The following is a 15,542-nucleotide window of genomic DNA, read 5'->3' as shown; positions in this document are numbered from 1 at the left end:
CATGGTGCTGGAGAAGGAGCTGAGAATTCTACTCCTTGGTCCCAAGGCAACCAAGAGAAGCATCTCTTCCATACTGGGCAGAGCTTTGCACTAGGAACCCTCAAAGCCCCCCTCCCCAAACAGTGAGACACTTCCCCAAACAAGGCTACACCTATTCCATCAAAACTACATCTCCTAACAGTGCCACTTCCCATGGGCCAAGCACATTCAAACCACCACACATAGGTTTAAGTATACAGAAAGTCTTTATAAGCTGCTCGGGGACTTCACTGAGTGTTCAGTATCTCGATGTGGCCCCAAGCCTTTCTTGGAATAATCTTTTAATCACAAAATCCATATCCTGGTCTGACATACTTCAGTTAACGAGGACTGTTAGCCTTGTTAGAAGCAGAACTACAGAAGTCAAAAAGTAGGGTTAGTACATTTTAAGGACTTTCCAGAACTCTATGGACTTTGTTGGATTAGGACATTGATTTTGTTTTTGACAGTGGTGCTGTCTATGTATTGAGTTTTGCAGCCTGAATGATATTTCCATCATGGCGACAGTTGTGCTAAGGTCTGGGGGCCTGTTATATTCCCCACAGGTCTTAGTGAATGAGTCAAATCATGGACTCATCTTGTTCTAGAGAGGTATAGTTGGTCTTAAGGATCATTAATTTTACTCAACTGATACATAATTGAACATATAGTTTAAGATGCAGGCCCTGCCGTTAATCCAATCAAAATGAGAATTAAAGGCCCAGCGGCTGATAGCAGAGTTGTTAGTCACGGGGAACAAGAGAGCAGAGATTGGTACCAATGATCTGATTTATGTTTTTGTCTCTTTCCCTTTTTGAAGTTTTCCCCAACCATAACAAGATTTTCTTTAATTACTTCTGACCAATTAGCATAGAAACAGCAGGTTTCCCCTAAAGTCAGACATAATCCCCCTTATCTCATGAGAAATAAGTCTAAACCTCTGGATTTTGTAGGACCACATCTGTAAGGAAGTCTGACTTGTTTTCATTCAGAAATGGAAACTTTTATTTTGTCTTGTTTTTCAAGACAGGGTCTTCTGTGTAGCCCTGGCTGTAGTGGATTTCACTCTGTAGACCAGGTTGGCCTGGAACTCAGAGAGATCCACCTGCCTCTGCCTCCTGGGTGCTGGAGTTAGAGGCATGAGCCACCACTACCAGGCCAGGAAAATGGAAACTTTTAAGGTTGTGATCAATCTGTCTACTTAGTTTCTGAAAGTTTTTTTATCTCCCATGATAAAAGCCAATATGCCCATGATAGCTGAACTGGCCTCTCCTGCTCCAATCAGAAGAGGGACGAGCACAGGGACAGGCCTTTGCCTTTATGGTCCAGGATGCAAGCAAGCATGTGTTTTCCTTTCTTCTCCATTATATAGGTACACCTGGGGCACAATATGTACTCCGATGCATAAAAGATGGTTCTCAGTTTGTACAGCATCAGAAGATGCACATTTAATCAAAACATTAGTACATGCCCATCAAGCAATCTCAGGGGCTCGGTAACATTGCTATTTTCAAGAGGAGTTAACCCATAAGGCAGATTAGTGGGCATGAGAATAGGAGAAGTGGCGTTGGTAGCTCTGGTGAGTGAATGACTACCAGCACTTTATTACACTGCTGGAACTTAAAAAGTTGTGTACAGCCGGGTAGTGGTGGCGCATGCCTTTAATCCCAGCACTTGGGAGGTAGAGGCAGGAGGATTTCTGAGTTCAAGGCCAGCTTGGACTACAGAGTGAGTTCCAGGACAGCCAGGGCTATACAGAGAAACCTGTCTCAGAAAAAAAAAAAGTTGTGTGCAGTGAGGTTATTGGTGGGACTCAAGGAGGATGCCGGGTTAGACAGAATCAAATGTGAATGAAGACAGCAAGCTGGATAGTCAAGACACCAGCAGAAGAATCATATCCATATCCTTATCTACATCTATATGTGTACACATACAAACATGTATGTACACATGTGTGTGTGTGTGTGTGTGTGTGTGTGTGTGTGGTCTTAGGGTTTTACTGCTGTGAACAGACACCATGACCAAAGCAACTCTTATAAAGACAACATTTAATTGGGGCTGGCTTATAGGCTCAGAGGTTCAGTCCATTATCATCAAGGTGGGAACATGGTAGCATCCAGGCAGGCATGGTGCAGGAGGAGCTGAGAGTTCTACATCTTCATTTGAAGACTGCTAGCAGAGTACTAGCTTCCAGGCAGCTAGGATGAGGGTCTTAAAACCCACAACCACACTAACACACCTACTCCAATAGGGCCATACCTTCTAATTGTGCCACTCCCTGAGCCAAGCATATACAAACCATCACATATATGTATTTATACATATGAGGAGAGAAGAGTTATGTATGGACTTGAGAGTCTGGCCTTAGAGGGGTAGGTAGGCCAGTGAACCCCTCAAACCCTTCACAAAGACTGCACTGGCTGCACAGGGGAGTCTAGGAAGGAAAGCATATATCTATTTTTTGTTTGTTTGGTTGGTTATTTTTGGTTTGGTTTAGTTTTAGGGTTGTTTTGTTTTGTTTTGTTTTGTTGTGTTGTGTGTGTGTGGTTTTTGTTTGGTTTCTTCTTGATTTGTTTGTTTGCTTGCTTGCTTCCTTGCTTTCAGACAGGGTCTGTCTGTATATCCATGACTGTCCTGGAACTCACTCTGTAAACCAGGCTGGTTTTGAACTCAGAAATCTACCTGCCTCTGCTTCCAAGTGCTGGGATTAAAGTCCATTGCCCAGCTTGAAAGACAGCTTTATAGAAGATGTCATGTTGGGGGCCAGCGAGATGGCTCAGAGGGTAAAGGTACTTGCCCCTAAGCATAAATAAGGACCTGGGTTCAATTCCTGAGACCCAAATTCTGGAAGGAGAGAACTGACTCCCCACCAGTTGGTCTATGACCACCACACATGTGGTGTGGCGAGTATGGGCACACACAAAATAAATACATGTTGTTTAAAAAAAAAAAAAAAGGAATGTGGTTTTCAAATGTTTCAACTACCCGCAGCAGAAAGCCTGGTGGGCCGGCAGGCTGGGGTTGGCAGGGTGCTGGGTTATCTGGTTTGGCTAAGGCACCACACGCAGCTCAGCTGCCTGTCCACTCTTTATTCCCATCTCCCTGCACACACTGGTAACCACCTCAGGTAGATGCCAAGATGTTGCTGCATTCCAACCATGGTTTCAAGGTTCAGACCCAGTGAAGAAGCCAACCTCTTCTCCCATGAGCCTCTGAAGACAGGAAACTCCTCCAGGCAACATTAGCTCTCTGGTCTCATTGCCTTGCCTCTTACTCTATTATCATCATCTACATGTTATAATAAACACTGGCATCTTCCTCCCCCATTTATTACTTATTCATTCATTCATTCATTCATTCATTCATTCAGAGACAGGGTCTCCCTACATAGAGGGTTGTCCTGTAACTCAGAGGTCAGCCTGCCTCTGCATCCTGAGTGTGTAGGATTAAAGATGTGCGCCACCACTCCTGGCTATCTGCCTTTATTATTTATATTGTTTTACAGGACCCCTTACTGGCCTGCTGGTCACAATTTAGCTAGGTTGAGTAAGCAAGCATCCAGACCCAGGGACCCTCCTGTCCCCATGTCTCTGATGCAGGGATTACAAGCACGCACTGCGGTACATGGCTTTATTATGTGGGTCCTAGGGCTCGAACTCAGGTCCGGAAACTTGTAAAAGAAGCACATTATCTCTCTCCAGCCTGACTGTGTGTAAGCACATGCAGGTACGCACAGTTCCCAAAGAGGCCTCGAGAGGGCGCCAGATCCCCTGGAACTGGAATTAGAGATAGACAGCTATAAGCTGCCACATAGGTTCTGGGAACTGAAGCAAGAGTCCTCTGGACTGAACCTTGGTTCTCTAAAACAGCAGCTAGTGCTCTTAGGTGCTGAGTCATCTTTTCATCCTTTGTGCAAACAGCTTCTAGATCAGTGGTTCTCAACCTGTGGGTTGAGACGCCTTAGGGAGCCAAATATCACATATCCTGCATATCAGATATTTACATTACAATTCATAGCAGTAGCAAAATTACAGTTATAAAGTAGCAACGAAAGCAATTTTGTGGTTGGGGGGCATCGTCACAATGTGAGAAACAGTACTAAATGGTCCCAACCAATAAGAAGGTTGAGACTACTGCTATAGATTTACAATAAAATTGCTACATTGTCTATACCCACTTGGTGACAGGCAGAAAAATGACAGAACTGTAGCAAGAAGGAATGATGGGAGGATAACTGTAGACACCACTATTAGGCCTTCCAGGTATAGAGAAAGTGAGCCTGCCTGTGGCTCTATTGGGGGGGCTGGGCCTTGGACAAAGGGCTGGTCCAAAGTTAAAGTCAGTGACTATAGGCTGCTACTCCAGGCATGCACAGGAAGGTGCAATGTAGATTCTTGTTTCTCAGAGGATCAGTTGGAGAGGCAGAATCGGGCAGAAGGGATTTGTAGCCAAGTGAGTAAGGAAAGGTGCCCAGGGCTCCAGGCAGGACTGCCCACCCTCAGTGGAATGTGGTGACTGTAGTCCCAGCATAAAAAGCCACAATTCCTGATTGCCCCAAAGTGGGGACTGAAGGGTTCTGTCCATCATCTGCCACCTCATGACAGAGACAGGCAAGCACACTGTCCCCCAACTGAAGGTCCTCTTCTGCTGGACCAGAAACTGCCTAAAGCCAGCCTCTTCTGGTCAGTAGACGGCCTTTTTTTTTTCTCAATAGAACCTTCTGGAATGAGTCTGGAAATATTAGGTTTACATTGTCCAATGTGATCAAAATTAAATGCATGTGGCCAGAGAGTACTTGAAAGTCTTTGGCTTGAAGAACTAAATCTGGTTTGTCTGTTTGTTTGGTTGGTTGGTTGGTTTGGTTTTGAGACGGGGTCTTACTGTGTAATCCTGGCTTGCCCAGAACTCACTCCATAGACCAGGCTAGCCTGGAACTCACAGAGATCCACCTTCCTCCTGAGGGCTGGAGTTAAAGGTCTGTGCCATCATGCTGCAGCCTGTATATGAAGGTCAGAAGACAACTTGTGGGACTTGGTTCTCTCCTTCCACCATGTGGGCCCTGAGAACAGAACTCAGGTCATCAGTCTAAGTGGCAAGTGCCTTTACCTGCTGAGCCATCTAGTGGTCCCAAGATACATTTTGATCACACTCACCCTCCTGTACTCCTTCTCCTACCATTTAAACACTTTTATAGTTATTTCTAACTTTATATAAGCAGCCAACATGGTATACTATTTCAGTATCAAGACAGTCCCAAACCCTCAGCACCAAGCTCGGACCAGGAAGAGCTCAAAACCCAGCAGAACTGGAGAACCTGCCTCTTCTACCAACTGGCCTCACACAGCCCTTCCCAGTGCCTCAGTGACCCAGATTTCACAGTTCCCATGATGCACTTGAGTGCTTAGCCCCACCCCCACTCTTCCTTTGCTGGAGCTGAGCAGCCTGGGACACAGGCCTGCCCATTCCTCTTTCCTGATTCTAAGTCTCTCACAATAGGTCCCTTCCTCCAGGGAGCCCTCCCTTCCCCTTAAGTTAGTCAGAGGCCCTCCTAGTCCCCCTTGATTTTCATCCGTCTTCTGATCACAGCCTTGTCTGAGGGTGGATCTGAAAGCGGGGCTGTGATGCACAGAGGGCTGAAGGCAAGGAGAACAAGTACTTCTTAAACCCCATCTCAGGCTGGGCAAGGGTCACGGGATTTAGTAGATGAATACTTAAAAACAAACAAACAAACAAAACACTAAGCATATCTCAGAGGGTGAAGGCAGTTGCCGCCAAGCCTGATAACCTGAGTTAGATTCCTGAGACCCATGGTGGAGGGAAGCACCGCCCCCGACACACACATAAGATGTTAAAAGAAAACCTTAAGTGCTCTAGGGTGAAGGTACCCCAGATTTAAAAAAAAAAAAAAAAAAACAAAACAACCCTCTGCTACTTACTGACTTTCACACTTTCCTGAACTTCAGTTTCTCCGTCCTGGCTTCTAGGGCTACTAGGGGAGGAAGCAGGGTGGGGTGGGGGTGAGGGTGTTGCTCAAGCAGAGGCTGCCTGGCTGTTTCCTCTTGGCCAGCCACGCTGGGTGGGAAGAAAATGGACGAGTTGGGGAGAAGGTCCGGGAAGACTGGTCCAACCAGTGTGTGCTTCATCTCAGGGCATGGGTGGAGACCCGGGAGGCACAGTGGAAGGGGATGCTAGGGCTCGGCAGCCTCGGAGCCTGGCTGTGTCCCTGTCCCGAGGCACCTGCTGGATGCCCCACTGAACTTCACTCTTCAGAGAACAAGACCCCAGCCTGTGGATCTCAGTGCCTTCGCCATCTCTACAGGAAGCAAGATGGAGACCTGGACCCCGGGCTGCTTCTCACAGGGTCTCCTGTTCTCAGGTAAGGAGGAAACAGCCTCAGAGGACTGAAGGACAAGATGGGGCAGGGGAGTGACATCACAGCTCCATCCCTATTTCATCTATGGAGTCTTCTAGAATGTCAGAACTGTGAGGGTAGGAATTGGTGTTTACTTTCCCACTGGGTTCTGGGGAGTGAGCGAAGGAGGGAGGGAAGGGACTGGAGACTGAGCCTGGACCAGTGAGTCACACATAGACTCCCAGAGTTTGGAAGGTAGAAGGACATCCTGAACTACATAGCCAGTTCAAGGCTAGCCTGGTCTACTTGAGACCTTGTTTCAAATAAAAAGCAAAAATCTAGGAAGAAGTCAGGCACGGTGGTGTATATCTGTAATGGCAGCACTTTGGAGGCTGAGGCAGGAGGATCACAAATTGGAGCTGGACTGCATAGTGAGTTCCAGGCAACCTTGACTTAAAAGAGGAGGAGGAGGAAGAGGAGGAGGAGGAGGAGGAGGAGGAGGAGGAGGAGGAGGAGGAGGAGGAACATGACTTTGATCTTAGCATTCAGAAGCAAATGAATCTCTATGAATTTAAGGCCAGCCTGGTCTTCAGAATGAGTTCCAGGACAGCCAGGGCTACATAGAGAATCCCTGTCTTGAAGAACGAGGAAGAGGAAGAAAAGGAGGAGGAGACAAACCTAGGTGATGTAATTGGCCTATGATGAAATGCAATAGATATACCTTTAAATATTGGTTGAATAAGTAGAGGGTCCAAGTGTTTAGGGAGAAACCACATAGCATCTCAGGGAAGAAAAACCTTCTGCCAGTGGGGTGGCAGATCCATGGCATCTGTGCCTATATTCCTGCTCCCAGGGCAGACATCACTAATCAATCTCATCATCATTTCCAATGTGCAGCCTTTATGGTCTTTGCTTGCTGTTGAGATTTCTGTAGAGAGGAAGATTTCATTACCTCTGCTCAACATTGGACCTCAGGCCTCCGCCATACTTTCCCACAGCCTTGTTCCTGGCCCTTCAGCTGCCCCAAGACTCCCAGGCAGCTCTCCACATCCAGATGATTCCAAAGCAGCCTCAAAAGAACCAGGACCTTCTCCTGTCCCTTCATGGTGTCCCCGGCACTGCCCAGGAGTTCGTCTGGTACCTGGGAGAGGAGACCTCTGGAGGCACAAGGCTGTTCTCTTACATCCCTGAACTATCACGACCCCAGAGGGATGGCAGTGCCATGGGACAGAGAGACATTGTTGGCTTCCCCAATGGTTCCATGCTGCTTCGAAGTGCCCAACCTTCAGACAGCGGCACCTACCAGGTGGCTGCCACCATGAACCCAGACTGGACAATGAAGGCCAAGATTGACGTCCAGGTGGCTGGTGAGTGGGACAGCTGTGGTGGGAGGAAGGACAAGTGCAAACACCATTTCATTTGGCCCCCTCATTCATTATGTACAGTGTGCATTGAGCACCTGCTGAGTACCAGACCATGGATCTCCCAGACCCTAAGCTATACCCCATTTCATTAGTTCTCCCCATACATTGACTGTTCCCATATTCATTAAGCATCTTTTATATGCCTGGTCCTGATGAATTGCTCAACTTTCTTCTTCTTCTTTTTTTTATTATTATTATTTTATTTTTTTGAGACAGGGTTTCTCTGCATAGCCCTGGCTGTCCTGGAACTCACTCTGTAGACCAGGCTGGCCTCGAACTCAGAAATCCACCTGCCTCTGCCTCTCAAGTGCTGGAATTAAAGGTGTGCTCCACCCCTGCCCGGCATTGCTCAACTTTCTTGATCACAACTCAAGTATTTATTGATGTAGCCACTCCAGATGAAGGGCTAGGGGACAGGATGGGGAACAATAGTTACATCTAACACTTCTTGGGAATCTTACCAGGCCAAGTGTGAATCTAAATACTTTCCGTAGATCATGCTGATCATTAGGACTAGCTAATAGCTTTGGGTAGAGGTCTGTGCATCTCAGAGAACTTTTACAGCCTCTCTGTTTTTATGAGACATTACTAGTGCTTGCTATTCACAAGAATCACATGCTTGGTTTTGGCAAGTGTCCCCCAAAACCAGAGCCACCCCTGAATGAGGACCACAACTATATAATAGCGACTTTGCAGTTAATGAAGCTTCCTGAGGTGCTCACCATTGTTATCTCCATTTTACAGATGGGGAAACTGAGGCACACTAGGGTTATAATATGCCTGGCTCAGAAAATTAAACAGGCTACTACGACATAGGAGGGGAAGTCAGAGAGGTCTCGCTGAAGAAGGTGACCTTTAGTTAGGTGTAGTGGAGTATAAATGCCATCCACCCCTGGATAGACTGAAGAAGGGTAGTGGGGAATTCTCAGGCAGCCTAAGCCACACAATGAGTTTCAGATCAGACTGGGCAACTGAACAGGACCATGTTTCAAAAATGTCAGCAAGGTCAGTAAGATAGCTCAAGAGGTAAGCCATTTCCAGCCATGCCTGATGGACTGATTTTGATCCCCAGGACCTGCAAGGTAAAACGAGAAAGCCAACCCCCCAAAGTTGTCCTCTGACCTCCACTTTCTGGTTCAGGCACCTATGTGAATAAATAAATAAACTAATAAAGAAAAACAAACAAGGGGCTGGAGAGATGACTCACTGGTCAAGAGTACTGGCTGGTCTTCCAGAGGTCTTGAGTTCAATTCCCAGCACGCACATGGTGGCTCACAGCCATCTGTAATGGGATCTGATGCCCTCTTCTGGTGTGTCTGAAGATAGTGTACTCATATACATAAAATAAATAATTTTTTAAAAAGAAAAACAAACAAACAAATGCCACGTGGTAGTGGTGCTTGCTTTTAATCCCAGCACTCAGGAGGCAGAGGCAGCAGATCTGTGAGTTCAAGGCCAGCCTGGTCTACAGAGTAAGATCCAGAACAACCATAGCCATACAGAGAAACCCTGTCTAAAAACACCAAGAAAAGAAAAAACAAAGAGAAAGAAAAAGATCACACCCACCAGCCCCTCACTGGGGGATTCTAGGCAGGGGCTCTACCACTGAGCGGTAGTAACCTCTCGCTCCCTTGGTTGCTGCTAACTCTATCCTTGTCCCCATGCAGTGTCACTGATGTGCCATGTTTTGATTACAAGCCAATCAGTGTCCCACATTCAAAGATGAGGGCTAAGGTAAGTGACAGTGGCATACACCTTTAATCCCAGCACTCTGGAGGCAGAAGCAGGGGGATCTCTGTGAGTTTGAAGTTAGCCTGGTCTACAGGCCAGGTCTTCTTTTCTTTCTTTTTCCCATTTTCTCCTCCTCTCCTTCCTCTTTTCTGTAACTTTGAGGCAGGGTTTCAGTTAGTTGCCCAGACTGGCTTTGGACTTTCCACCCTCCTGCCTCCATCATCAGGCTGGGCTTGCATTTCAACCCAGGCAGGGCTCAAGGCCCTGGGCTGATGGTGTTTAAAGTGTTCCAAGTCTCTCATCACTTCCTCACCACTGTCATCAGACAGAAGCAATCGCTTCCCTGTGAACTGTCTCCCTCTAGTAACATGTTACTGTTGCTTCTTAAGCATGAACAGTGAGTTTATCAGCTGTGTAGGTGAAACATTTTGATTTCCAGAGCTCAAAAGGAAACAGTGTCTCCCACACTCCATCCTGTGCTGAGCTGTCTAAACAAGCTTGGGGGTCTGGGTTTGTTTTCTGTTTGTTTTTATTTTTCCAGACAGGGTTTCTCTGTATAGCCCTGGCTGTCCTGGAACTCACTCTGTAGACCAGGCTGGCCTCGAACTCAGAAATCCACCTGCCTCTGCCTCTCAAGTGCTGGGATTAAAGGTGTGTGCCACCACTGCCCGGCAAGAAGATAGAGTTTAAAAACTGATTTACAAGGCTCTCGGAGAGATTGCTCACAGATAAGAGCACTGGCTGCTCTTCCAGAAGACCTGGGTTTGGTTCCCAGCACCCACATGGCGACTCACAACTACCTAGAGTTCCAGTGCCCCTTCTTCCCTCTGCAAGCATGTGACATGCACGTGAGACACAGACATCCGTGCAGGCAAAACACTATGCGCATACAAGAAAATTAAAAAACAATCACATAGGCTGTACCTGTGGCTCAGCTGGCAGAGTGCATGCTGGCATACATGAAGCCCTGGGTTAAATCCCAGGCAATATATAAACCACACGCTGTAGCGAACACCTGTAATCCCAGGTCTGGGTCAGTCTCAGAGGCAAGAGGATCCCTGAGATTTGCTGGCCACCCAGCCTAGCATAAGGGTGACTCCAGACTTTAGAGACTTGCTGTCTCAAACACCAAGGTAGACACTGACTGAGGAAGACACTTGGTATCCACTTCTGGTTTCCACCTGCACACACACATAAACATACACATACACACTCGTGCAGGAATATTACCTACATAGTTCAAGGCCATCCTTAGCTATGTAGTACATTTGAGGCCTGCCTGGACTATAAGAGACCCTATCTCAAAATAACAATATTTTTTAAAATGATAGCTTATAAGAGTGGGCTGAGAAGATTTAGCTCAGCAACAGAGCTCCTGTCTAGAATCCCCCAGTGAGGGGCCGGGGGCGTGGCTCAGTGGTAGAGCCCCTGCCTAGAATTTCCCAGTGAGGGGCTGGGGGCATGGCTCAGTGGTAGAGCCCCTGCCTAGAATCCCCCAGTGAGGGGCTTGGGGAGTGGAACAGTGGTGGGACTGATGCCTCGCCTGTTTAGCAAGGCACTGCAAAGTAAGGAATTAGGTGAGGGCAGACAGCAGTCTTCTCTGAGACAACCCTCACTCCCAGATGCACGTGAGATCTCCTCACACCTCCCTGCCCATGCTGGGATCACGGCAGCCATCATCGTTGGGAGTCTTGCTGTCGGCTCACTGCTTGTATGTGGCATTGCCTATGTCCTGATCACTCGAAGCCGGAAGGACCGGAGCCCCAGGTACAGTTCCCAGAACTCCCTCTGTATCCTCCATCCTCTCTCTTTCCCCTCTAACTCTCCTGTCTTTCCCAGGCTGGGTGAGAATCAAGTCAGTAGGTGGGAATCAGGGGGACAGAGTCTCTAGGATGTCGGGGTCCCTTTCCTCCACCCTAGCATCTCAGGATTCTTCTATATACCCCCAGAAATCCAGCTACAGAGAAGCCAGAGATGAACATGAGTCCTGAATCTGGTAAGCCAGGAGAAAGTGTCTTTCCACCCAGTCTTTCTGTGTCTCCCCAGCTAGAGGCCTCCATGCCCACATGCAGTCAGAGCCCTCGAGGACTCTTGGGCACACTGAGGGGATCTGAGAGATTTAGGGTCCCTCCTAAACCTCTAGGGTCCCTGCTCTTAACATGTCTCCTGCTAACAAGCCTTCCGTAGCTTCCCCAGTGCCTCAGGACAGACTTCTGCCTCCCTAGCATGGCTCTCAGGTCCCTCACTGTCTGCTGACGTTGAGCTCTCTTGCCAGGCTCCGGCAGGCTTCCCTCCTCCCTCTGCCCAGTTCTCACTTCCCACTCTCTCAGACGACCCCCTCCTCCAGGTAGTCCTCCCTGACATCCAGGCCTGTTTCTGTTTCCACATCCTTCACCCCCACCCCCAACCGCACCCCCAGTCTTAGACTCTCTGGACTGTCACTCTCTGGGGATGGGTCGCTTTTCTCCCAGGGGACTTTGAGTTCTAGAAGGGTGCAGCCTGGATTGTCTGGGCCACCACTGTGTCCCCAGCACACAGCTGGCAGGAGGAGGAATTTGCACAAATGTTAGTTGAGTGACTGAGGGAGTGAAATGAACAGACAGGCAGAGCGGGTCTACAGGGGTGAGTCATCTGCCCATGGGAGCCCCTTCCTCTTCTAATTCAGGTGACAGCAACATCTATGAAGTGATGCCATCTCCAGTCTTCCTGGTGTCTCCCGTCAGTGACACGAAGCCAGGAAGCCCACCCATGGTGAGTCCTATCCCCTTAGATCTTGCTTCTCACAAAACCCCTGCCTGGAGTTAGCCATGGTGCCTGGGCACTGGGAAGCCATGACTCTTCCTGTCTCTTTCCAGTCAACTTATTCTGTCTTCCTCTCCTTCTTTTGTATATGTGGGGGCGGGGAGGAGCATGCGCCATGACATGCATGCGGATGTCAGAGGACAGCTTGTGGGAGTCAGTTTTCTCCTCCCACCATGTGAGTGCTTGGATTCGAACTCAGATCATTCGTGTTATCCTTGCCCCACTGAGCCGTCTTGCCAGCCCTCTCTCTCCAATCCTTGTGTGTCTCCTCACCTGAGATAGCCCAACAACAGCTAAAGCGAGGATTCCATCCAAGTCCAGTGGTGAACCAGTGAGGATTCACCAGTGAGGTGAATTAGCAGGATTGTGGCAGTCGCAGCCAGTACTGGAGAGGGCTCCTGGGAGCTACACAATGCGCAGACAGAGACATCCAAGAGTCACAATTTTCCCACCAACTATTATCCCAGAGTGTGGGTACTAGAGGCAGGGGAGGCGGGAGTTTAAAGTCAGCTTCCAAGCTTGAAGCCAAACCAGAAGGGCAAAGCAGACCCAGGGACAGGCAGGATTCTGGTCTGGTTGACAGCGAGTGCCGGAGGGAGGGGTGGGAGGGAAGGGAAAGGCCCTCTTCAGGAATCTTAGTGTGTCTCAGCTTGGCTTGTTTCAGTGAAGGCCTTCCTTGTGGGGATCTTTGATGATGCATCTCTATGAGACGATCTTTGCTTGATCACATTTTGTTTTCTTTTTTAAAATCGCTTACTTATTGCATGTGTTCTGCTGCATGTACACGCGCATACCAGCAGAGGGCAGCAGATCCCCTTTGAGAACCACCATGTGGTTGCTGGGAATTGACCTCAGGACCTCTGGAAGAGCAGTCAGTGCTCTTTAATGCTGACCCATTTCTCCAGTCCCTTGTTCGTGTTTCGTTACTGGTGGTGGATGTAGATGCATGTGATTTATGTGGGGTGAACCAGGGATTATATAGCTTTGGGGAAGGGCATGAGAATATCCAGGGAGGGAAGGTCATTGGCTGAAGGCTAAAGCTGCTGAGATACTCCGTGGTATGGAAGTAGAAGAACTCCAGGTGCTGTGACTGAGTACCCATGGTCCTGTCAGTTGGTGGCCATGGTTACGTGCTCCAGAGCAGGCATAGAGGCTGGAGTGGGGCAGCACCACTCCTGCCAGCTCAGATCTCTGAGGTTCCCACCGCAGCAGTTCTTATGCCAATCTGATAGCATCATCCGAGTGCCCTACAAGCCTGGGCTAGATTGAGACCCTGTCTCAAAGAAACAACAAAAGAAGGTGGAAGGATTTGGCTGGAGACATGGCTCAGCATTTCTTGCTACTTTTAAGGACCCAAATTTGAATCTCAGCAGCCTCATTGAGCAGCTCACAACTACCTATAACTCCAGCTGCAGAGGACCTGATGCCCTGTACCAGACCTCTGTGGGCAGCCACGTGCACATGCTCACATATCACACATCACACACACTCACACTCACACAGACACACACACTCATACTCACACAGACACACAAACTCACACACACACTCACACACACCATACACAGACATACACACACACACTCACACAGACACACACACTCACATATATATGCAGACACACACACAGCACAGACACATACCCATATTCCACACACAAACATACATATAGGCAGACATAGTCACACAGACAACTCACACACATACAAAGACATACAGACATAACACAGACACATACACACACTCACACATAGACATACACACTCACAAATACACACACCATACACACAGACAATCACACACACAGAGCACAGACACACTTATACATACTCTTACACAGCACAGATACACACATCACTGACACATGTAGACAACACACCACACACAGAGACATACAGACACACACATACAGGCACCCACACAAACAGATACATGTACACACACACACACACACAATCACACACAGCACAGACACAGACACACACACCTATACACACAGATAGCACACACATACACATACCATACATACACACACACACACATACACACACACACACACACACCAATAAAAATTAAAAGAAATCTTGAAAAGATCAGGAAGACAAGGAGACAGAGAAATGGCTGAGCAGGTATTGGCATTTGGTCCTCTAACCTGGGCCCTGAGCTCCATCCCTGGGACCCACATAAAAGTCAAAGATAATTGATTCCCCAAACTCACCCTGAGAACTCTGTATGTGTGTGCGATCACACACCCTACATGCAATTATTATTGTTGTTGATGATTTTTTTGTGTGTGTTTTCAAGACAGGGTTTCTCTGTGTAGCCCTGGCTATCCTGGAACTCACTCTGTAGACCAGGCTGGCCTTGAACTCAGAAGATTGCCTGTCTCTGCCCCCCAAGTGCTGGGAGTAAAGGCATGCACCACCACCCCTGGCAATAATAATATTTTTAAAAGGCTAACAGAAACAGAGAGAGAACGTTAAAAAAAAAAAAAAAAAAAAAAAAAAAAAAAAAAAAAAAAAAAAAAAAAAAAAACCACGGCAAATTGCTTAAACCCCGTGTTGGGGAGAAGCTAAGCTCCTGAGCACGCCAAAAGCCCTCACTGTCTGATCCGTTGCCTAAGATGTGTTGACGCACACTAAGGGGCTTCATAACCAGAGGGCCAATGGGGACTCTGAATCTGGGCCTGTACGCCATACATAACACCAGGATCAAAGACTGGAGAGCGTGAGGAACCCCCTCACCTGTGCCTCTCCCTTGCAGAGCCTGCCTCCACCACCTCAGCCAGCACCTCGGGAGCCACAGCCAGAGAACCAGCACTATCAGGTACGGATTGCTCCCCTCCCCACAAGAACCCCATGGAACCACGAGCCGGGAGGTCAGATGGGCAGAGACGGGGGCTGGAACCACGAGCCGGGAGGTCAGATGGGCAGAGACGGGGGGCTGGAACCACGAGCCGGGAGGTCAGATGGGCAGAGACGGGGGGCCGTCCTGTCCTCTCTCCCCTCAAGAAAGCTCCCCAATGAAACCTGCTTCAGCTTCCTTGAGACTGACCCACTGAGCAAGTCCCTGGCCTTCCTGGGCCTGGGCTCCTCCTCTGTGGTAATGATCGAAAGCTTCAAATCTGTACAGGATGAGCAAGGCCCCAGGAGGAAAGGAAAGTGCTCAGGGTCACACAGCAGAGAGGTCAGGCCTTTATGGAATCCCACTGCATG

General features: G+C 48.3%; 1 protein-coding gene across 1 annotated transcript in view; it reads left to right on the top strand.

The window, feature by feature from the left end:
* Nucleotides 1–6,163: 6,163 nt before the first annotated feature.
* The window catches only part of LOC116100297 (carcinoembryonic antigen-related cell adhesion molecule 19-like), a 13,256-nt gene continuing 3,877 nt past the window's right edge, over nucleotides 6,164–15,542 (top strand). The window contains exons 1-7 of the mRNA XM_031384120.1: nucleotides 6,164–6,394; nucleotides 7,369–7,737; nucleotides 11,148–11,292; nucleotides 11,475–11,521; nucleotides 12,191–12,276; nucleotides 15,091–15,153; nucleotides 15,460–15,537. Of these exons, the coding sequence (XP_031239980.1) occupies nucleotides 6,346–6,394; nucleotides 7,369–7,737; nucleotides 11,148–11,292; nucleotides 11,475–11,521; nucleotides 12,191–12,276; nucleotides 15,091–15,153; nucleotides 15,460–15,537 (837 nt within the window). The 5' untranslated portion in view covers nucleotides 6,164–6,345. The remainder of the gene's footprint in view (nucleotides 6,395–7,368; nucleotides 7,738–11,147; nucleotides 11,293–11,474; nucleotides 11,522–12,190; nucleotides 12,277–15,090; nucleotides 15,154–15,459; nucleotides 15,538–15,542) is intronic.

Source organism: Mastomys coucha, unplaced genomic scaffold, assembly GCF_008632895.1.
Source record: "Mastomys coucha isolate ucsf_1 unplaced genomic scaffold, UCSF_Mcou_1 pScaffold21, whole genome shotgun sequence".
NCBI lineage: Eukaryota > Metazoa > Chordata > Mammalia > Rodentia > Muridae > Mastomys > Mastomys coucha.
This window is presented reverse-complemented; position numbering and strand designations above follow the sequence as displayed.